Here is a 23,605-nt window from a genome sequence, read left to right as displayed (position 1 = left end):
TTAAAGAGAATGTATTATCACATAAAAAACGAAGCAACTTAAACAACTTACATTGAAAGAAATGTTTAATAAAATAAACAAATAAATATTATGCTTTTTTTTTTTTTTTTTTTTTTTTTTTTTTTTTTTTTTTTTTTTTGGTATATTTTGATACCCTTTAGATCATAATTGTTCTTTATTTCATAAACTACCGTTTCATATTTTTAATTTTATAATTTCTGCATGCCATCTTACCAGATTTAAACTGATGATCTATAATCCGGAAAACATCGATAATCCGGAATCACCGAAGTTCCAACGAGTCCGGATTAATGACTTTTGACTGTAAAATGAATTTAAGATTATTATTATAATAAATAGAATATTTTTGTCATTTTTGTCTCAAATGTATGTCTGTTTATATAAAAAAGTATGTCTGAAAAGTTTAGCGAATGGTCTCAGAAAATCAAGAAGACAACATTTAAAAACAAAATAGGTTTACTGGCCTTCAAAGTAATGGCCATTAGCTAAACACACTTCTGACATTGGCTATAAAGTTGCTGTAAACTGTCAACGAATGCTTCTTGTAGAATCGCTCGAAGCACAGTGGTTATTTGTTGTTGGACGTCCACAGTATCTATGAAGCCTAAGGTTTTCAAGGTTAATTTAAGGTGAGAAAACAAAAACAGTCTACCGCTGCTAAATCTGGAGAATAAGAAGGGTACTGAAGAACAGTCACCTTGTGTTGAGTGAAAAAGTTGAGCATACGGATCGCACTGTGCAGATAGGTGTTGCTGTGGAGGAAATTTCACTATCTACTCTGACACATTTCTGGCTGAAACTGGCATTTGCGTTGAAGCAGCCACTTTAAAACTCCCTTGTAAACTTCCACATTGACAGTTTGACCCTAGGATAGAAATTCATGATTTATCAAGCCCTTGTTGTCAAAAGGCAATCAACATTGCCTTAATCTTGGATTTTGTCCAATGACTTTTTTTGGGAGGTAGGGAACATGAATGAACACCATGCCATTGACTGTCACTTGGTCCCCATATCATTGGTAGCGCTCATCTCCTTTAATGAAGGTTAAAAAAAAAGGTGCGGATTCTGATCAGACATGTTCATGAAATTTCCAGACATTTAAATCTGAGTTTGCTTCGTCTCAACTGTCAATGTGTGAGGTACAAACCAGGCATAAATCATCAGCTTTTTCAAACGTCTGTGAGCAATTTGCTTATCTTCAACTCTTCTACTGTCATTCTCAAAGACAGACACTGATCATCCACAAGCATACGTTGCACTTGTTCGATGTTGTCTGGGATTGTTCTTGTTGGCATTCGACCTGAATGTGGCTCATCCTTGACACCTTCCTTTCCATCTCTAAAGCATTTAAACTGCTCAAACACACACTTTTTACTTACAGCTTCAACATTCTACACTTGCACTAATATTCCATAAGTCACTTTGTCATTTTCTCTAATATGAAGCAAAATTCATGTTAACCCTCTCACTGTGTACTTTTTTTATCAAAATAAGTTCAACAATTGCATATCTTTTTTATTGCATATCTTTTTTATTACATATTTCAAATCTACATATATTTTAGAATTAAAATATACAAAATTTTTTTGTAAAAGAGTTTTTTTCAATATAGAATTAGATCATAGAAAAAGGTTGTCAGTATACTGAAATTGAAGAATAATGATATAAAACGAAAATTTTGAAAATTAATGCTGCTTAAATTTTGATTTATTTTATAAAATACAAAGGTAAAACATATATACTATATATTATATATATAAATTTTTTCAATCAATCAAAACATATATATCAATTTTGCACCACTGTCGAACGTTTTCAATATAAACTGAATTTTCAGATTCATCACTATCTGCTAAGGAATCCGAGAAATTCTCATCAGTTTAGCTATAACTATCTTTGATATACTTGAAATCAGAGTTAGAGCTACTATCAGTGTTGGAAATATTGTTGGGAATATAGGTTATATCACTTGCGAAATGCTTCCTGCCAAGTATCTTTGAGCTCTGAAAAGCGTGCGCAAAATGCTACATTACATATTCTTGTATATTTGGCAGAAATGTGGACAACTAATGCCATCTGTTAGCCCACATCTAAATAAACAATTAAATATCACGGAAAAGCTGAAACCTTGAAAACATAAAATTAATTAAAATTAAACTTAACTTAAAATTAAACTTAGTTAAATAGACGCCAAAAATTCATCCCTGCAGAAATCGTGGGTTGCATAAATTTTGCTACTTCTACGTTGCCCGTGGAAATCACAGGATGTGCAACAAGAGGGTTAAAGCATTGCTCTATTTTGTAATGAACCAAGTTCCCATACCGACTCCATTAGCTTGGTCACAGCTTGCATCACTGCTTCACTTCAGTAATTTGTACAATAGGAGGCACTTTTCATGTGTCTCTCAATGCATATTCGTGGGTGCCTTATCCTAATCAACGCAGTTTCTTACATATGGGACTAGTCACTGAACTTTTCAGATGCACCTTGTATTTTATCACTATTTTTTACTGTATATTTTATGAAGTCAAAAAGAAACTTTTTTTTTTTTTAGTCAAGCGGCTAGTTGACATGATAAATCTGTAAATCATATTTATTTATTTATTATTTTTTCCCTTTATTTATTATTGTTATTTTCATTTTTTTATTTTTTGTGTTTTACTTTGAAAATCTGCCTTGGTCTATGCCATGACGTTAAAGTTGGCTCAACAAACGACTGTAAAAGATCACCATCCTACTAGAACAGCTCAAATAGAAGATCCAAATTTTGATTTCGCAAAACTGAGAGAAGAAATAAGATAGATTCAGGAGGTGTTAAGAAAGCTGAATAAAAGCAATATTGGGAAGAAAACAATCAACTGCGGACTGGAAAGGCATCTCTGCAGAAACTGTTATGTGAACTAAGACCAGGAGAGAGCTCCCATGAAATAAAACTAGTGAAACTAAAATGTGGCAATCTCATGGCGTCCCTTTGAAAGTTCTACAGATCTCTTCAATAAGCAGTAGAGATAACAGCTGCTCGTCAAAAGCATCCTTGTTAGACAATCATCAACACAAGAACAAATATAACCATCGTTAGAATAAATGTAACTCAGGAATTGAATGAAACATTGTGCTGGGCTCCATCCTGTGTGACTTTACAAAAAGTGACAGGTGATAAAATTCTGACTGAAGATAAAATGAATATTACCATTACCTTCAGAAATGACATTTACCAGCATTTGTTGCTAACATCGTGGACAAATTAATACTCAGACTGGACTTTTAGCGGAAGTACAACTTTATGCTGGACTTTAAACATAACAAGATGAACTCTGCAAAAGAAGATACAGTCAAAAGTCGTTAATCCGGACTCGTCGGGACTTCGGTGATTCCGGATTATCGATTTTTCCGAATTATAGATCATCAGTTTAAATCTGGTAAGATGGCATGCAGAAATTATAAAATTAAAAATATGAAACCGTAATTTATGAAATAAAGACCAATTATGATCTAAAGGGTATCAAAATTTGCAAAAAAAAGCTTAATATTTATTTGTTTACTTTATTAAACATTTCTTTCAATGTAAGTTGTTTAAGTTGCTTCATTTTTTATGTGATAATACATACACTTTAATTCCATAAACAGACATAATTTCTTGTTCAGTTACAAAGTTCCGCTCTTCAAGTCCTATAATTGCTGTGTCTACCGACTAATTTGTCAATCGAAATTTTTTTGTTTTCAATAACCTCTGTCACTTTCTTCGCAATCGGAAATGAATTATAATGACGAGGAATTTGATTTTAATCATATCAAAGACGGAGTACATCAAAATGAAATACTACATTTAGTAAGGAATTATAAGCCAAATAAAATAAAAACATCTGCCCTGAAGATAAGGATAGTGCTGACAGATCAACTTCTAATTCATTCCGTGCCACGGCGTTAAAGATAAACAAAGTTTAGATAAACAAACGTTAAAGTTTAGATAAACAAAGGATATGCCTTATCCATTTTTTGCAGCAATTCCACATTTGTTTAATGGACTTCGAAACATACTTTCGCTTTGTAGATCCTTTACATATTAGTAAATATACACCAGAATTTCTATTTGACACAATTGAAAGTTCAAGCTTACTTTTATAAAATTGCTCTAACAGTCTTCAAAAAATAATAAGCCGGATCCAATTTGAAGATTAAGGAACAACGCAATCTGCAACATTAACTGAAATAGATAATTAGTAATTTTAGCTTAGCTTATACCGTCTGTTATACATTAAACGCGCATTCGTAAACGTATTTTGCACATGCGCACAAGCATATTCACAGCTGTAAAGGTCTTACGACGCATGCACAGAAAGTTTGTAGCTTTGAGGTCCGGATTATGGGTGTCCGAATTAACGACTTTTGACTGTATAACTGTGTTTGAAATGAAAAATAGTATTCCTTCAGCTCAACAAGTAACCACAAAGACAAATGTCACCATCCCTCCATCCCTCCATAGAAAACAATAGCTTCAAATTTGGAATAATTAAATACCCTGAAAATAGCCCAAGAGATGTATTAGTGGGCTCGACATGAGTAGACCTTTCAAGAGACTTCGTCCCTGTGAGGGTGGCGAATGTTAGCCATAGACCGAAAACCATCGAAAAGGATGAAGTGCTAGCAACATGCACTCTAGTTACTTGTGTCTACAAAGCCACACCCACAATTCCATCTGAAGTAACTGGGAAATTAATGGAAGAACTTCTGAAGAGTGCAAACTTAACCCACGAACAAAGACGTGTGGCAGAGATAACTATTAAAGAATTTGAAGATCTATTTTCTAAAACATCCAGAGATGTTGGTTGCTCAAAACTGATGCGACATCGAAGTGATACAGGGGATCACTCTCCAATAATGCAAAATCCTAGGCTTCCATTTGCAAAACAGGAAGAGGCTGAAAATCTTCTGAAGCAGAAGCAACAAAATGACATTGTTGAACCATCCTTAAGTCCATGGGCATTACCTATAGTTCTTGTCCGGAAGAAAGGTGACTCAACAAGATTTTCTGTTGACTATCGGAGACTAAATAATGTCACTAAGAAAGACAGTTACCCACTTCCTAGGACTGACAATACTCTAGACACCCTATCAGGATATAAGTGGTTTTCTACTTTGGATCTCAAGAGTGGATACTGGCAAGTGGAAGTTCACCCCGATGATAGAGAAAAACTGTAGAGTATACCGGCCAAATACTCTGGCAGCTTAAAGTTATGCCATTTGGACTCTGTAATGCCCCTGCAACATTTGAATGCCTTATGGAGACAGTGCTTTGTGGCCTATCTTATGAATCCTGTCTGATCTACTTACATAACATTATTATAGTGGGCTGCAGATTCAAGGAACATCTAGAAAATATCAGGAAGGTGTTCCAGAAATTGAAAGATGCCAGCCTCAAGTGAGTCTTTTGAAATGCAAATTGATCCACGGTGAAGTCATCTATCCGGAGCCCGTTGCCTCTGCCAAAGCTGTCCACTTAGATCTATAGAAGGTGTCAGCAGTTAAATACTGGGAACAACACCCTGCGGATATTCATCAACTATGGAGCCTCCTGTGAATCTGTAGCTATTGCATAAGATTCACGAAGGGGTTCTCCAACATTGCAAGGCCTCTGCATAAATTAACATACAGTAGACCAAAATTCGTATAGACTGATGTGTGCGAAAAATTTTTTAATCAGTTGAAGGTGGCATTAACATCTACGCTCGTGCTCGCATATCCCCAGATCGATAATTTAAGTATACAGGTTTGCCCAGAAGATCAACATCTTGATGCACAGGATGAAGTACAGATATGAAGCAAAAGCCATGAATATTAATTAAAGGAAAACAACAAAGTGTGGCTCAGGAATCCGAGTCTTCATAAGGGTGTTTCTCCAAAACTGTAATCGCATTGGGAAGGTTCCTACACAGTTCTCAACAGACTGAACAAGGTTGTGATACGGATCCATAAGTTCCCCAATTCAAAACCTAAGGTCGTTCAGTTGTGACAGATTCGTCCCAAACTATGGCCATAGTACCTAGTACTTCTCATTCTTAGGGGTACCCATAATTCTTACAGATTAATTTTCCTACATAATTTCTGTGTGTAGTTCATGCATAGTTACTTGTAAATAGTACAAATATTTATTTTTCCTATTTTTGTTTACTTTGTTTGTCTACTTACCTTTTGAATTTGGCTTCTGACCAAGGATTGTACTGCCAAGGAAGTAGGGAGGGGGCAGTGTTACGAAATGCCCAGTCACAGTAGGCTAGCTTTCCCTCAAGGTGAATTTAGGGTTGCCAGAAAATGGCAAGAGAAGACAAGCTTGCCATTATTGGCATGAAATCACCCATTTGATGACATAATTGACGATATGCCATGGATGGAGAGAGAACATTCTAGAACCAATTCTTACCAGTTTACCCCAGAATGTTTTCGAAGGCAGTTGAAAAGCTATATAAACCCTGCCTCTACATGGAGTGGTAGTGTATCGCCAAGTTTTATCTTGAGTGTGTTGAGCTTCGAGTCAGGAGCTCACTGACCGAGTTGGGAGCTATACTTTAGTGTTTTGCCATGAAACTGTCTTCACCATTATAGCCTGATGGCCTGAAGTCGTTATATCCTGTGTTACTGATTGTTTCAGCAACATGACCATGACAAAAAAATCATGACAAACATGTCATGGTTGTTTTAAAACTGTAAATATGATTTTGGAACTGCCCTGAGTAATACTGGCTAAACTGTGTTTTGATTCTTCATGAGTTGTTGCACTTCATCAATCACTCCAAATCCACGAACCCGTAGAATGCAACAATATATATACACAAGACAGTTTTTGAAAAAATTAAGAAGTTTAGAATCATATCCAGAAAAACCCAAAAGAAATTAAATTAAAAAACCAATAAAATTTCAAAATTCCCTATAAATATGTAAATAAGCGACCAAAAGTCAGAAGAATTAAAGAAATGTGAAATACAAAAACTTCAATAAAACACATGGGAAGATAACACATATATATGCAAGATATAAAATATGAAAGCAAACTACAGTAGAATTCAAGAAATCCGCAAAGCTTGGGACCAGAGGTTGTGTGGATTTTAGGATTTTGCAAATTTCAAGATAGAAAAGATAAATCATAATATTCAGACTAAAAGTGCAAAATAAATAAGGCGTATTAAATACATTTAATTAAATTATTATATACATTATTGCAATAACTTATTATATGCATTATATTATTATTACATATATAAATTGATTATATTATTCAGTGTATTATATATACACAGCATCGAGCTTTGCCGATTTCGCCTCATGCAAAGATTTCCGGTTTCGGATTCCGGTGTTAGATTCACTGTTCCTGTAAAATTTCAACAGCTTTTCTTTATTTTTCTGTATATGATACACAATCGTATCGCAATTCCTTATTACTCTGCTATAAACCGAGGAGTAGCATCTGTCTTCATCTTTTGGAGAATTTGCACTTTTTGCATTACTGTCAATGCAACGTGTTTACGTTTTTCAACGTTGCAAAGCAGTAAAATCATGAGTGCGTTTCTAATCTGTAATTGATTAAAAAAGGCTGAAATTTAAAATAGTCTTAATTTATCCACAAAATATCCGGATAAAAAAAAGGCAGCACTAAATAATCTCGTGAAATAACAACGCTCAGAAAATACAACAACGTGAATCGTGAACTTGAAAGAAGAGTTAAGTGGATCGTCTGCTTTCTTACCTCGATGCAGATTAGAGGGGGGGAAAACTTAATTCAATAATTTGGTATTTCTGTTATGACTCATTATTATTCGGTAATTATGACCTCATTATTCGGTAAGTATTTTTATTCCATATTTCGTACTCAATGTTGCGGCTTCTGGAACCCATAAACTGAATGTTTATATTTTGAGAGGCAACAGGAATTTCAGGATTTGGCGGATTTTTGGTATTTGTACTAATTTTAATTTTGCAACAGCCCCTTTAATCGTCATTTAAATTAAGGTACTTCCCTTTTCTGTCCTAAAAATAGTAACTGTTTATATCATACCAATCTAAACTGTGTCATTTCAAAATTAGCTGCATCACAAGACCTGATTAACACTGCAACATAGATGCCATGTATCCAATCCCTGAATAAGATTTCAATTGAGAATCAAAACCTCTCAATTCTCCTATGCTCTTGCTGAATGTGTAATCACTCTTCTGTTTTGCTTGTTTCATGCTACAATGTTGTCACTTACCTCTATCTCTAATCTAAAAAAAATGCTATGGAGACTGGGTGCACATTGCACCAATAATGATGCGAGAATAAGAATATATGTCTCAAGAATTAGTTGTCCAGCAATAAACTACGTCATATCTATGGTTGCATTTGTTTACAAGTTTCATCACTCTATCTACTCAATAAACCTCTTCAAATCAATTACAACTATCAAACAAATCTATTATATACATATGCATATTACTCAAATTTAGCCTTGATTTTCCTGCTTATTTCTAAGATGAGTATATATCACTTTCAAAAATGTATTCATTACAAAGTACTGGATAAAGCTAAGAAGTCCAAGCTCATGCATGTGCCATTTTGATAACGATTCAGAAGGAAATGTTGATTAAAATGTATACAGATAAATAAGTCATATTGCTGCCAATCAATCAAATTCTTTAATGCAAAAACATCTGTGTCTATTTCAGAATTTTATTTTATTAGAAAAAAATCCTTTTTCATGTTAGTAACACAGTACAAAGTCCGTAATCCGGACGTCCATTATCCGGAATGATCCATAATCCGAACCTCAGAGCCACAAACTCAAAGCATGCATGCGTAATGCGTTTACGTATGCGCATTTCATGTTATGCATGCATGTTTAATGTTTACGCATGCGCATTTAGAACAAAAAATGAAGCAACTTAAACAACTTACATTGAGAGAAATGTTTAATAAAGTAAGCAAATAAATATTAAGCTTTTTTTTTTTTGTAAATTTTGATACCCTTTAGATCATAATTGCTCTTTATTTCATAAATTACGGTTTCATATTTTTAATTGTATAATTTCTGCATGCCATCTTATCAGATTTAAATTGATGATCTATAATCCGAAAAACCCCTAATCCGGAATCACCGAATTCCCAACGAGTCCGGATTACGAACTTTGTACTGTACTGCAATTAATTAAGGATTGCATCTTACAATTGATGGTACCTTAAACTCAAAGAATACAGAAGGCATCTATTACAAGAGTTAAATCACAGTCAAAATATGATATAGCGCATAGTTGAGAACTAATAAAAATAATGATAAAAGAAAATAAAATTTAAGATGGAAAAAAGAATTTCAAATTTTTTTTTTTTTTTTTTTTTACTACTCACTTCTTCCCAGACTTTTGAATCACCAAGTAAAGATATCGTCCACATATCATTTAATCTAGCATTTCCATCATAGCCAGCAAATATCCATAGTTTTCCATCATACACTGCAGCTCCATGTGCAGATCTAGGAACTGGACGCCTGTAGATTTCGATGTAAATATATTCAGTATATTTAGAAATATACATTTTACTAACATATAAGAATTTTGATTTAAATTTTATAAAATGTAAATCATTAAAGCAATTGCAAAGGCAAATGAAAATGTTTGCATATTTATAAAGGAGTATTTAGGTTAACATAGATATTACACATATTTAATATTAAGATACATAGATGGTGCAATATTCACAAATTTATACACATCTATAACAGCAGAACTGAATACAGTACAAAGTCTTTAATCCGGATGTCCATAATTCGGAATGATCTATAATCCAGACCTACTTTATGCGCATGCGTAAGCGCATTATGCGTTTACGCATGCATGTTTAATGTGCGCATCCACTACGCATGCGCGTAAAGAAAAGAGATACTATTTATAGAGAAAGACTGTTTATAGAAGAGAGATGTTTTAAAGGAATATACGTAAATTTATTACATATTAAGTGTTTTTATCATTAAATTAAGAACTTTCAATGAACTTTACTGATTTTGATCAACAAGGTGCCTTCTCAAGATCACATGACTTCTCTGACTGCCTCCGTGCCAGCGTAGCACAAGACGAAGAACATTTTTCGTTCTTATTTTACATACTCATGAACTCGCATTTTGAACTTTCACCTTGTGCGATGATCTACTAGAAGTACATCTTTGATTTCTTTTAAAACCAAGCAAATGTTTAAATGGTTATAATTTTCAGGATACTGGTTAGAACTCTTTGCAGTTAATGCCAGCTGTAAAGATAAGATCCAAGATCTATAGAAGAAATAATTAAAGAGAAAGTATTAGCACAAAAAACAAAGCAACTTAAACAACTTACATTGAAAGAAATGTTTAATAAAGTAAACAAACAAATAATAAACTTTTTTTTCCCTTTTTTTCCCCCCCCCCAAAATATTGATACCTTTTAGATCATACTTGCTCTTTATTCCATATATTATGGTTTATATTTTTAATTTTATAATTTCTGCATGCCATCTTATCACCCCTAATCCAGAATCGCCGAAGTCCCGATGAGTCCAGATTAAAGACTTTGTACTGTATTACACAATGAGCAAAACAAGTTAAATTGCCCATTATGTAATATTCAGTTCAAGTGTAAGCGTATTAAATTTTAGTAGACATTCTTACACAAAAATTATAATTCATTTGAAAGACACTTTGATACATTTTTCAAGTTATGTCCTAATGTTAAAATACTATACAGATTCAGGATTAGAAATTTCAATGTTAAGTTATTGATATTAGTATTTCATGTAATTCTGTAAAAGCTTTCTATTCTATAATAAAAACAATTTTAAAAAAGTCTTTTCGAATCCTTCCGGTATGATTTACGCTTACAAGAAATGACTGCACTTTCTACAAAATAAATAAAAGATTCCACAATGTAAGGGTATTTTCAGAACTCAGTGTAGCAAATTCTGCTGCCACTGTGTGACACAGTCCCCACAGTGCTCACCACTGAAGTTGCTCTCTACATAAAAGATATTGCTTATTGCAAGTACATCGGATTAATTAATTTTAAGTTAGAGTGTATAATAAGGGTTATGGCAAAGCATACAAGGACTATCTTCTTATGCAAACAGGCATCTTTATCAAGGACTTATTAAAAGAAACTAGTACATGATATGAAATATGATTTTCCATAGTTCATCTGATGTTACATTTTCATAGAAATTATGAAAACCTCATGCAGTTCAATTTAGTTGTCAAGAGCAGAATCCACAGAAACTTCTCTAGAAATATAGCATTTTTTATGGCTTTAATCATTCAGCCGCTGTTCATTCCTTTAGAATAGTCATATAAAATTACAAATAACAAAATAACAAAATATCAACATTTAATAGCCACATCTTCAACAGAATTTATTAATTTATTACAAGCTTAAGTTACTTTTAACATTTCAATTTTACTTTAGTAGATCTGTGTTAAATCATTTTCATCTTTGACACCACTCACAGCACCAGAAAACAGTTTCAACATGCCAACATATTTTGTTTTCCCAGTAGTGGGCACTAGCTATTATAGGTTTGGCCACTACTAAGATCGGAAATGATGGTCACTTTATTATGCAAGCACCTAATTGGCAGGGTACCATTGCTTCCTATGAAGGGGCAGATAATTTACATCAATGCCTTCTCCAGGATTCGAACTCTGATCCTTTGGTATAGTAGTTAGAGTTACTAACTACTTTCCCTTCTGGGCAGCATAAGCCAATATTATTTATAGGAGTTACATTTTTGAGTCTGCTTATATATAACCTTACTTTCACACACAATTTTAAGCAGCAGCATAATGTTTCTAGCGTGTTTTACTCATCCTGAGAACAAAATTATTACACTCTTTAGTGTACTAGAGTTTAATAATTGATAATGGAATAACCAAATATTTAAGAATATAAAAATAATGAAAGAAGAAATACAGTTAGATATGTTAGGACACCCTTTTCCAGAAATATGTTACATGTCACACATAACGTATTTCTGGGAAAGGTTGTTACATGTCACACATGAGACTTAAACATTGCAAATTTCACTAGGAAAACCTAATACCTGAAACAGTAAGCAATCATTATTTCAGATTGATAATGACAAAACAATGTTATTCCTTTCTGAGAAAATTTCAGTATTTAAGGAATTAATAAAATATAATTTTATTAAATTCATAACAGCATTTATCATTAAAATTCAATACTGCTTTGACAGAAAATACCCAAATGAATACCAGTTCTAACAAACAAACATTTCTGAGAATAATACATATTGTTAGCATCATAATCAATCAAGCAAATAAAATGACAAATTTAGTATTAATTAATTCAATACTAGTTATTATAAATGGCAACCTTTACCCATGTATTTTTGGCATAATTAGTATTTATAATAATCAATACTTCAGATAAATTTTTAACTAGCATAATGCAAGTAGCTAATGATAATTCAACAAATAATAATGCAACTCCTATTATGGTTAAGCCAGAAGATGGCGCCACTTATAACAAATACCTCAAAAAACTTTCAAAACTCACAAAAGCAACTTTTTACAGTACAGTTAGTGAAGAATATCTTCAATTATTGCCGAGCATACCAGATGATCATCGCCAATTAACTTTGGATCTTAAAGCACATAATATTGAACAATATGCCATTACTCCTAAGCATAAGAGACCGGTAAAAGTAGTAATAAGAGGTCTACCAATTACGATGGATAAAACTGAAATAGTAGATGAATTGACAAATTTGGGATATTCTGTATTCAAAGTAGTGCAGTTAACGAGATTTAGGATGAAACAGCTTATGCCTTTATTTTATACTCAATTAAACCAGTCTGATAATATTGAAAACATCTACAACGAAACCGACTTAGGACTTTTTATGGTATCAATAGAAAAATATGTCAACAAAAGCATTGTTCTGCAGTGCCATAATTGTCAGAGGTTTCACCATTCATCAGACAATTGTTTCTTCATGCCTAGGTGTGTTAAATGCGCACAGAACCACAAAACAACTGATTGCCCGACCCCTGAACATATAGATAAACCAGTCTCTGCAAAATCATCTGGTGTCTTATCACGGTTGTGAGAAGTTCCCAAAAAATAAACCCAGAATTAATAATAGTAAACCAAGTTTGATATCCAAACAGAAAACCATAATTATTCCTTCAGCAATGATCACAGATGGAAAGAGTTATGCTCAGGCTACTTCAAAACATGTGCAATCAGTTAGAAACCAAAACACTGGCAGCAAAGGTAGTAATAATAACTTTACTGATTTCTTTTCAACTTTAAAAGAACTGTATAATATTTTTGGAAATTGAAGTTTATCGAAATTGTTAACTTTTTATTAAGATCCAACATGGATCAGATCAGAAACCCCTATGGAAAAACTGTTTCTATTATTTAATATATGTGAGGAAGCAAATATTTTTAACTTAAATCATGGTTAGGAATTTGACTTAGGATTTTAATTCAGTCACAAACAGGAAAAGACCCAAAGCCATTCTTAGGAATGTGCCGTAAGTCTTGATTTATTTACCTAACAATTTTCAAAAAGAAAAATAAATAAGCAAATAATAATAATATATTAAAATTTACAGTTTAATTATTTTATACACTTTGAATCCACAAAAATCACTTCTTGCATGTGACACCCCTCAACCTATCATAATGCAACTCCTACTCAACCAACCAGTGAACATTCCAGTGTCACCTGACCATCTTTGACTCCAGCCAGTACAGCCTTCCCTCCGCCCAGTTCCCACTCGGATATCAACAGCGCAGGACGCTATTTCTCTTGTCGCCGAACGGTACCCATAAGTACTTCTGATGCTACGATCTGATGCTCCGGCAATGGCCCTTCAATTGCTAGTGTCATCCCTACAGCGAATTGTTGCACAATCAACAACTTAAATGCTTCTCAAGGACTATTACATAGAAAAGATCATAATAATTGATCTTCAAGAAACATAAGATATGCCTTCACGCATCATAAGAAAACAATGATCAAAAAGTGACTCAAACATCGATGGGAATAGGACACTCCAGTCCAGGCACCCGTGGCAACGAACGTCTCGTTCAAGGATGATACTGATATACTTCTCAGATGTGTTTTTTACAAGAATTTCAGCAACAAGATAAAGAATCATGCCAATTTAAAGTAAATAATATATAGGAAATGTTGTCCAACTTGAATGAATCTGAATGTAGAAAAAAAAAGAAAAAGGCAATAAGAGATAAATAGAAATAATAAAAAGATGAAAAATAAATAAAAAGATGCATTTGCTAGAGCAGAAACATCAGCAATTTTAGCATGCAAAATCACTTCATCGTTGACTGGAAATTTACGTAGTATGTAATCACATACTCGAGAGAAGTAACTTCTAACATGAAGATAAAACTTATTTTTGTCTTCTTCTGAAAGTTCTTCCACTACTTTTGTAGTTGCAGCTCCTATTACCAAATCTTCATCTTTCTTCTGATTTTCTATTTCACCATAAATCACATCATATATAGAATTACTAGACAAAACATAGACTGGTTTTACAAACTTTGATAAAATGTCTTTAAACAGATCATAAATCGCTAATTGCAAAACATGAATTAATGGAATTCTGCTTTGTAGAACTGTGTTAAGAACATCGAATGGTGGTAAAATGAATTGTAAAAAAAAGCAAAAAGCTTTGTTAAGGTCCGAAAAAAAAAACACAAATATTCGTTCTTCACAAGATAAACATACAGTAATCAGAAACTGTTTCATGTGTTGAGCAATTTTTTTATTTTGAGAGAAATCTGTATCAGCTTTATGCTTATATTTTGCAGTATTATTTTGAGAACTGCCAGTTGAACTGCTGAATGGTGCAGAAATTTATTTTTCTCAAACCTATTTTTAACAATGGAAGTAGTAACTACATCTCCATTTACTTTAGGTATTTTATAACTTTCAATAGAGCCTTTTATCTTAACTCTCAAAGCATTTACTTCTTCTTTAAAATATGCAAGAAGTGGGTTCCATTGATTGAGGATTCAAGATATGCATTTCTACAAAGACAGCCAGCGTGTACACCTATGTTTAAAAATTTTTCTCATTTCAGTATTATGCAGCTGTTGGAACTGTTTCAATTTTTCCTTCCTTTTAGAACTCTTTTCAAGATAATAATAAATATCAACAATGTGTTCATCCACATTTATTGGTAAAGAAGCTACCCCTTTCTCAGCTGCTAAATTTAAGAGGTGACAGGTGCACCTTATAATCTGCAAATCTGAATTTTCCTTTCTTAAGATGCCTGCAACGCCAGTTTTAAAGCTTACAATTACTGGTACATTATCGGCACCAAATGCTAAGCAATTATTCAGAGGGACTGCATTTTCTTTAAAGTTTTAATAATTAGCTGTGCTATATTAAAGCCTGTCGAATGTCCTTCTAAAGTGGGGACAGAAAGTAAACTGCACTCAATTTCTGAAGACTCTATATTAAAAAAAGAAACAATTGAATACAGTTTTGAATCGGTATCATTGCTTCCATCTACAGAGAGGCGGAACGAAGCTGTTTTAATGCAATCAATAACTGAAGATTTATTTTTCAAACCCATTTTTCTAACAATTGCACCTGTTTTGGTTCTTGCACTTGAGCACTTCTTAGCGATTTCACTATCGGGAAACATTTTTCTAAATAAAGCTGCAGCGTGATCCGATGCATTCAGTGGCACGTTATGCTCCAGTAAAAAAGCAGAGAACAGACATTCTGCATTAATAACTTTTTAGTCCCTTGTTCCCTATGAAAAATTTAATTTTTTGTTTTTTTCAAAACAACTCATGTTGTCCTTGTGTTTTTGTGTACGCACATGTTTGAAAACATCCACCCTTCCACCATGCGAAATAAAAAATCGCAACGACAGACAGTACTCATCGCAAATTTATTACATTGCTTTTAAGAAATAATGGAAGGAAAGTCAATTGTGTATGATTTTTGAAACGTAAATGAGTATTTCACCTTTCTCGCAGACATAACAAAAGATGATAATTTCTAAAACTATTTCCCGAAGGCATGTGTACTCGCACAACTCAGGACAAGATGAACGAAATGACGAAAGAACATCCAAATAACAGCCTTGAACTTGCTTTGTGCTCATTGGCTAATATATGCCAGATAACACACAGTGGAGCTCGATGCCCATTGGAGAACTGCAGAACGACGTTTCTAGATACGTATATGCTCTCACTCACAAAGCAGAAGTTCTCATCTGATTCACAATGTTTTGTTTTAGATATAATCTAGAGAAAATTCAATTCCTTTCAGACATACAAAATCTTTTTTTTTTTTTCCCTTCTTTTTTTTTTTTTTTTTTTTTTTTTTTTTTTTTTGGTTTATATAATGAAGTATTAGGCCAAGTTCCATAAAAATCGTGAGAAATTTTAAGAATAAGAAAAAGTCAGGAGAAATATATTGTAAAATCGGGTTGGCGAGAGAGCAGTCGAAAATCGGGAGTCTCCCGCCTAAATTGGGAGAGTTGGCAACTCTGTTAGTAGAAGTCACCAAATTTTCAGAATATGTCAAACTCTATCAATCATACATATAACCGTTCTTCAAGCAACCATGCTTATAACAATCCTTCAGTCAAGCTATGTTGCTATTTTCATATGCATTCTTTTTGATGGATTTCAAGTTCCAACGTCTAATAAACTAAATGGGATATTTTTTTGTCTTAATTTTAAAATATGCAGTTGTGGAGATGGCCATCAATGAAAGAAGCTGCAGGAATAGAGAATTTTGCTTCGATGAAGAGATGTGTTTGGTGGATAGCTGATACTGTCCAAGTTTGAGCAATGAGAAGTTCTTGAAATTCTCTGATTTTCTTTTCTTTTCTCCCCCCCCCCCAGTGAAAACAGATCGCTGTATATTGAGCGAAAAGAATAGTGAAAACAAACACAGAAAAATTTAATAAGAATGTATCCCATCTATTTAATAATTAAAATCTGCACTTTAAATTGCTAGAGTGTGTTTTCTTTTATCTGTTATTAATGTTTGCTGGTTTACAATAAATATCAATAGTTTGGGAATGTTTCTAAAAAAAATTATGAAAACTACCAACTTGCATCTGAAAAGTAACTTTTATCTTTTCATCTGTAAAAAATTGCCAAATTTCACAAAGGTGGTTGCATTAATAAAAGTTTTAGACAGTAACATGTTATAATAATAAAAATTTCACACTTCTTTTTGATAAAATAAAGGTATGTATTTTAATATATTTAAAACTATATTCACTTACTTTCCTTCAAACTTCCATTCAACCCATTGGCCAGAAGTAAATTTGTATTCAAATAAATCATTTTTATTTGTCAAATTTGAATTTGAATGTATATCACCAGTATAACCACCTAAGAAATGACAAACTTTTATACAGGAACCATCAAAACAATATTCTAACGATATACAAATGAAAAGAAGACCATAACATACCAAATACAAACATGCTGTTTTCATGAATAACTGCTGAGTGATGATATCGAGGAGCTGGTGGAACCCCTGTGGTGAATGCCCTAACACATATAATAAATTTAACATTATGACAATTTTTAACACTGAAAAACCATACAAATATTATAAATAAACTAAGAATACAATATATCAAACAAAATATCAGTATAAAAATATTTACCGCCCCCAAGAATTGTCTTTTACATCAAATCTTAATAAATCATTTAACATATGTTTCCTGCAAAGAAAATTTTATAAAAAATTCACCTCATTAGAAAAGTTATAGATTTAAGAACTTTAAACAATATTATATATGAAAACTGTACAAACACATTGTATTCAAATTTTTAACATAAACCCTTTACAATTCTTAGAGTGCTTTTTTTTAATGATTACATATGGCTTTGCTAAGACATTAAAATATAAAATGCTTTTAAATATAAAATGTTTCAAAATGATAAAATCTCAAAAGTTAAATGTCTCAAAAACAAAGGAAAGGCAGGCAGTGCTGAAGGTGTATTTGAACTGTACAGCATGAAAATGCAACAAAGGGACAGCTGTATGCCTATTTTCACAAAAATCAAAAGGAAAGAAAGAAGGAGGAAGAGGGGGGGAGGACGGAAAAAGTGAAGAAATTAAGTTTTCGAAACTATAAAAAGCGAAAATAATTGTTAAAAGAAAAACTGCATTTTTAATCACATTAAAAGCCAACAACATTAATTTTTATAGAACTTGTTTATTTTTATGACAAAAATTAAGAATAGAATAAACATTCATATTATTAAACAAGTAAAATTTATTCTTAAATTTATGTTAAAATATATGTGGGAAGCTACAATTTTCATTAATTTGTAAATAAATATTCATAAGGCATATGTAACTTGCCTTTTTATATCCACATACTCATTTTGCCTACCATAACATAAATTTAACATAAAGTTATTACATTCAGGGATAAAAGCAGTTAGGCTCATTCCAAAAAATGCATTCCCTATGACTAAAAAAAGAATCTATATGGGCAATTCCCTTAAAAAACTTTTTTAGTATTTTGCTATTACAAAAATACAATTAAGTGTTGAAATTTTGATTTTTGCCGCCCAACCGGTATAGTGGATAGTGCCGTTGACTGCCGTGCCACGAAAGGCCCGGTTTTGAATCCCAGAGGAAACATGGATGTTTGTAAATGTATAGTGTCGGTGCTGCACTCTAAATACACGGCAAGCTGAAAGTCCTCTCGTGTGGTTTGGTGGAAGGAGAGAGAGGTGGGAGTCCCTCAGACTCGTCCTCTTGGGTGCTTTCCATTGAGGACCAAAATTGGGGGCCGAACCTAGCTAAATCGCACTGTCACTTGAACGGTGCTCAAGGCTATTGCCAACGGCAGGTGCAATCTAGCACTCCTTGTCACAAGGAATTTCATGGAATTAGGCTGACTATGTCAGACAAGTAAACATAAGTAACAACAACAATTTTGATTTTCAACAATATTTTCACATTTTGCATTGATTTACAATTTAACTCTTAGTGTTATAAATTATAATAATTCCAGTATATGCCATAATAAAATAAATATTAAAGACAATACAATACAAACTTCATAATATTTAATTAAAGAAGAAAAAATTTGAAGCTTACCCATTATCTCCACCGAAAACAAAAACTGCATCTTTGTATGCTATAACTGTATGTTTACTTCTCCTAAATGAAAAAAAAAAGAAAACTGTCAGAAAGGTATAGATTAAAATCAATTTAAAAATCATACAGTAAAACTTTCCTGAGGCATTCACCTATAATTCTAGTTCCTTTTGAACTTTTTTTTATAAGTAATCACCTTACAGAGCATGCCAGTTGGTGATATATAATACTGATGCTCATTTATGTTCTCACAAAATGCTGGACACTTTCAGTGATATCTGTCTATACATAAATGGAGATGTTTCGCTATACCTATACATGTGCTTAAAATTTAAACACATAAAAATTCTAGCATATGTTACTTCCTTTTAAAAGAAATACACTAGAATTGTATAGGTGGCAAGAGGACATAAACAGATAACTACTCATTAAAACATTTTGATAAGATAGTTTGTTTCTTATCTGACTATATTTGTAATTTATGGCTCACATATATGCTATTGATAAATAAGCAATATCTAAACTTGTTAAGTTTTGGAAAGATAATCCTAATGACGTGAAGGAGAGGAATGATTTTCTTATTATAGCTAAATATTCAATAAACAATGAACCTGTTCCTAATGATGAGGACTTAGCACAACTTTGTTTCATGCCTTCTGAGATCACAATAACAGAGCATTAAACTACATTGATCCAAATAAAAATAAAGTGACATTTCCCGCTAGAGGAAGTTGATGAATTTTGTGAGAATAAATGAAGGAAGCATGGCTCCCTTCTTCCTCCTTCCAAAAAATGTCACAATAGCTGTCGTTGATGAGCTATCAGGAAGAAGTGGATTACCTCCCCCAAAACTGCACCAAATGAAAAGCTGAGGAGATTGAAGACATCATTTCTCAAAATAACTCCTTTTGTCTATTAATATCAGTACTTCTCTGTTATAGTGACTCTCAAGATCGAATTGTCAATCAAACCAAGATCTCTCACCAAAATCTGGCTGCATATTCTTATACATTGCCACATGATCATGTATCAGCAAAAGCTGCATATTCTTATACCTCACCATGTAATTGTATATTAGCAATATGCTCCATTTTTGCTCTCATCGCATGTTCTTATATTATTCATTTTTGTGAGGTTTTCAAATTTGCATTGTTTATTCAATAATATATATATTCATTGCTTCTTTTTTATGAACATGATATTAACAATCTTTAATTTACCAAGTAATGAGGTAGATGCCATATTATTTTTTCAAGAGACGTCTTTTGCCTCACATAACAATAAGCGAAAATAGTCACAACATGAAAACATTTTGGAGATGCAACGTTAAAAATTGCAAAAGGAAGAAGGCCCTCCATGTTGGATATTGGTTCAGCAGTTCAAGAATATCATCTTCATCACTACTATTAGATTTATCTGTTCTTGAGCAGAGGAATTGACATCCATGAAAAGGTGTAACAAACAAGTTAATATGTGTGAAATTGCTGCAATTGAATGGAACAATTACACACAATAAAATAATAATAATAAGGATAAGGATTCTTAAAAATATTCTCAGGCAACAACATGTGAGTACTATTGTTATTATATATTGTGTTGTTTATTTTTACATTCACACTTCACGAGCTTAGTGAAATTATAGCCGAGATCTTGGAGCAAATCTAAAATCACCAAATATGGTTGAGCGCTTCTATAATAAAGAAGTACTGGAATATCCCATTGACATGGAAGAAAAGACACAGAGAGAAATCCTGTTCCTATCAAGTACTGAAAAAAGAGCAACTACCTGCATACTTTATCTGTATCCTAAAATAATGTGAAAAGAGATCTAATCTCCTTTCTGAAAACTACTGCAAACAGTGGCGTGTGGTATGTTTTCATACAGGGTGTGCAGAGAACAACAGTAATAATAATAAAACCATAAAAATGTACATTAAACACTTCTTTAACTTTTTATTATTCATTTGTACACAAAATCCATATGTCTATCCGTATTACTAACAAAATCATTAATTACATGATCATAAAACTCTGGTTTTGACTGTTATAAGTGTAACATTTCTTTTTCTATTGTTATTAGAGATAAATTTAGATCCTGGCTCATTGTATTGCATGCATAATTTTTTACTCTTTTCAATGCTGAAAATGATCTCTCCACCGAAGCAGTTGAAAATGGAATTGTACAAATTAAATGTGTCAATTTATTTACTTTGCTTAGGGCATCTGTCAAATCATTCAGCATTATATGCTGAATAAGTTTCGATAAATTCATTTCGTGGTATGACTCACTACAATAAAGAACGCATAATTCATTGGTTAGCTTTACAGAATTGAAATGTTTTGCATAAGCGTTCTTTAATCAATTAAGGCATTCATCCAGAAATTTACTTTGATATTTCTTAAAAAAACTAAAATTCAATAGTTCAAAAAATTTGAGCGGATTTAATTTTTTAAAACAGACATCTAACTGACAATAAATAGTGTCCATTATTTCATAATATAAATTTTTAGAATGTTGGTCTTGGTCTACATTTGAGTTTTGTAAATTTACACGACGTTTTTTTTAATTTGGGGGACCCACTACAGAAATAGTCTCTTCATAAACTTCATCAAATGCAACAGAAGTTCGCATATTTTGAATTGCATCTTTTACTTCCTCTACTTTTTGACTAGAAAATGCTATATCTAAGTTAGTTTTTTGTAAAATATCAAATAGAACATCAGTATAACTAAACACTTTGGCAAAAATATTTAGGAGAAAATTACCATTAAATTCTTCAAAAAACATGTGATAACTCTTTGCATATTAATCATATCGTTATCCCAGCCTTCTCGATTATCAATAATATTTTCAAATAAATCAGATAGGCCTTGCCTTTTGCTTTTTAAGGTATTTACCAAATGAGATGAATAGTTCCAACGTGTTGTAGCTAATTTTGGAAATTTTCTTTTAATAATATCATTTAAAACATGATTTCTTTTTGTAGACACCGAAAAAATAAGGCTATGCCAGAAATTGTTGCAAAAAATAATTTACAATCTTTTATAAACAATACAGATTGCAACAGAACTAAATTAAGTACATGTGCGCAACAATGTACAAACATAGCTTCTGGGAAAACTTCTTTTACTTTTTTCTGCGTCCCATTCAACGCTCTTGCCATGACTGCCGCCCCATCGTACGTTTGAGCAATCAGTTTATTCTCACACCCCCAACTCAAAATCATTTCTTGCACAACATTACACAAGGCTTCCACTGAACAATTACCACTAACATCTTTAAAAAACAAAAATCTTTCCACTGATGCACTACAATTATTAACTCCATTTGACACAAGTCAAGTTATTAACATATCCTAGCACAGCTAATAATTGGGATTTACGAGATATGTCAGATGTTTCATCCAGCATAATAGCAACGAATGGCTTTTCTTTTACCTCATTTCTAATTTCTGAAATTACAATATTTTTTATTGATGCAATAATATCATTTTGTATTCTATTAGAGATTCCAGAAAATACAGTTGCAGTTCTTAGATGGGTTGCTAAAAGATCATCATATTTACTAATTAAAGTTATTAATTCTATATAATTTCCTCAATTAAGGAAATTTATATTCTCATTGTGTCCACGAAATGAATCTTCTTGTTCTGCTAAGTAACAAACTACATCTCTTAATCTCTTGAGAATATTTCTATTTCTTATTACTTTTTCATTGTGTTGAAAAACCGATGAAGCCTTTTGTTGATCTAACATTAAATCTATCCTGGTGGTACTAAATGTTTTTAATAGTATTATGGCATTTATGCGAGATTGTGTTTTTTCATGTTTCTTTGCAGCTTCATGGAGATGATTTAAATCACTGTAGCTTTGTTTTTTCCAAATATTCTTGTCCTTTTCAATTACAAAAAAAAGTAAACATGGCCAACAGTACAACTTATTCAATTCACTACAACCGGTTAACCATTTAAATTTTTCATACATAGATTTTTGAAAATGTCGTACATACTGTTGCCCTTTAATCTTAACATTTTGTGATAGAATAATATCTGGCATCGGTCTACTTAATTTAACTATTTAATTTTTTGTAGTAACGTCTCGTCTCGAAAATGGATTTTCCAATAAATCTTTAATTATTGAGACATCTGAGGAGTTCTCCATTCTGAAATGGGTTATTTATTATGAATATGAATTTAAAGAATACAATAAATAAAATATTTACCTACGAGTAGTCGAGGTATAACTATAAAAACAGCTGAACTTACAAGAATTTTACTAGCACTGAAGCAAAAACCATGTCTTGTGTTGTATGGTGTCATATCGGCGGCGAAAAAGCAACACTTCAGGCTTCCACAAAACACTTATATTTTCAGCAAACATAGAACCACACGGTGCCTGCCGCTGCGGTGCCTCATCATCAGCCTGATGACATCAGGATGCTCATTGGT

General features: G+C 32.5%; 1 protein-coding gene across 1 annotated transcript in view; it reads right to left on the bottom strand.

Annotated features, from left to right (window-relative positions):
• Lztr1 (Leucine zipper like transcription regulator 1) overlaps positions 1-23,605 on the bottom strand; it is a 119,153-nt gene that overhangs the window by 74,217 nt on the left and 21,331 nt on the right. The window contains exons 3-7 of the mRNA XM_085811769.1: positions 19,158-19,220; positions 17,707-17,763; positions 17,508-17,587; positions 17,317-17,425; positions 9,393-9,531 (exon numbers count right to left, since the gene is read on the bottom strand). Coding sequence (XP_085667895.1) covers positions 9,393-9,531; positions 17,317-17,425; positions 17,508-17,587; positions 17,707-17,763; positions 19,158-19,220 — 448 coding nt within the window. The remainder of the gene's footprint in view (positions 1-9,392; positions 9,532-17,316; positions 17,426-17,507; positions 17,588-17,706; positions 17,764-19,157; positions 19,221-23,605) is intronic.

The sequence above is a fragment of the Stegodyphus dumicola genome, chromosome 2 (assembly GCF_044657685.1).
Source record: "Stegodyphus dumicola isolate Sdum_Otavi_A_Nest chromosome 2, ASM4465768v1".
Classification (NCBI taxonomy): Eukaryota; Metazoa; Arthropoda; class Arachnida; order Araneae; family Eresidae; genus Stegodyphus; species Stegodyphus dumicola.
This window is presented reverse-complemented; position numbering and strand designations above follow the sequence as displayed.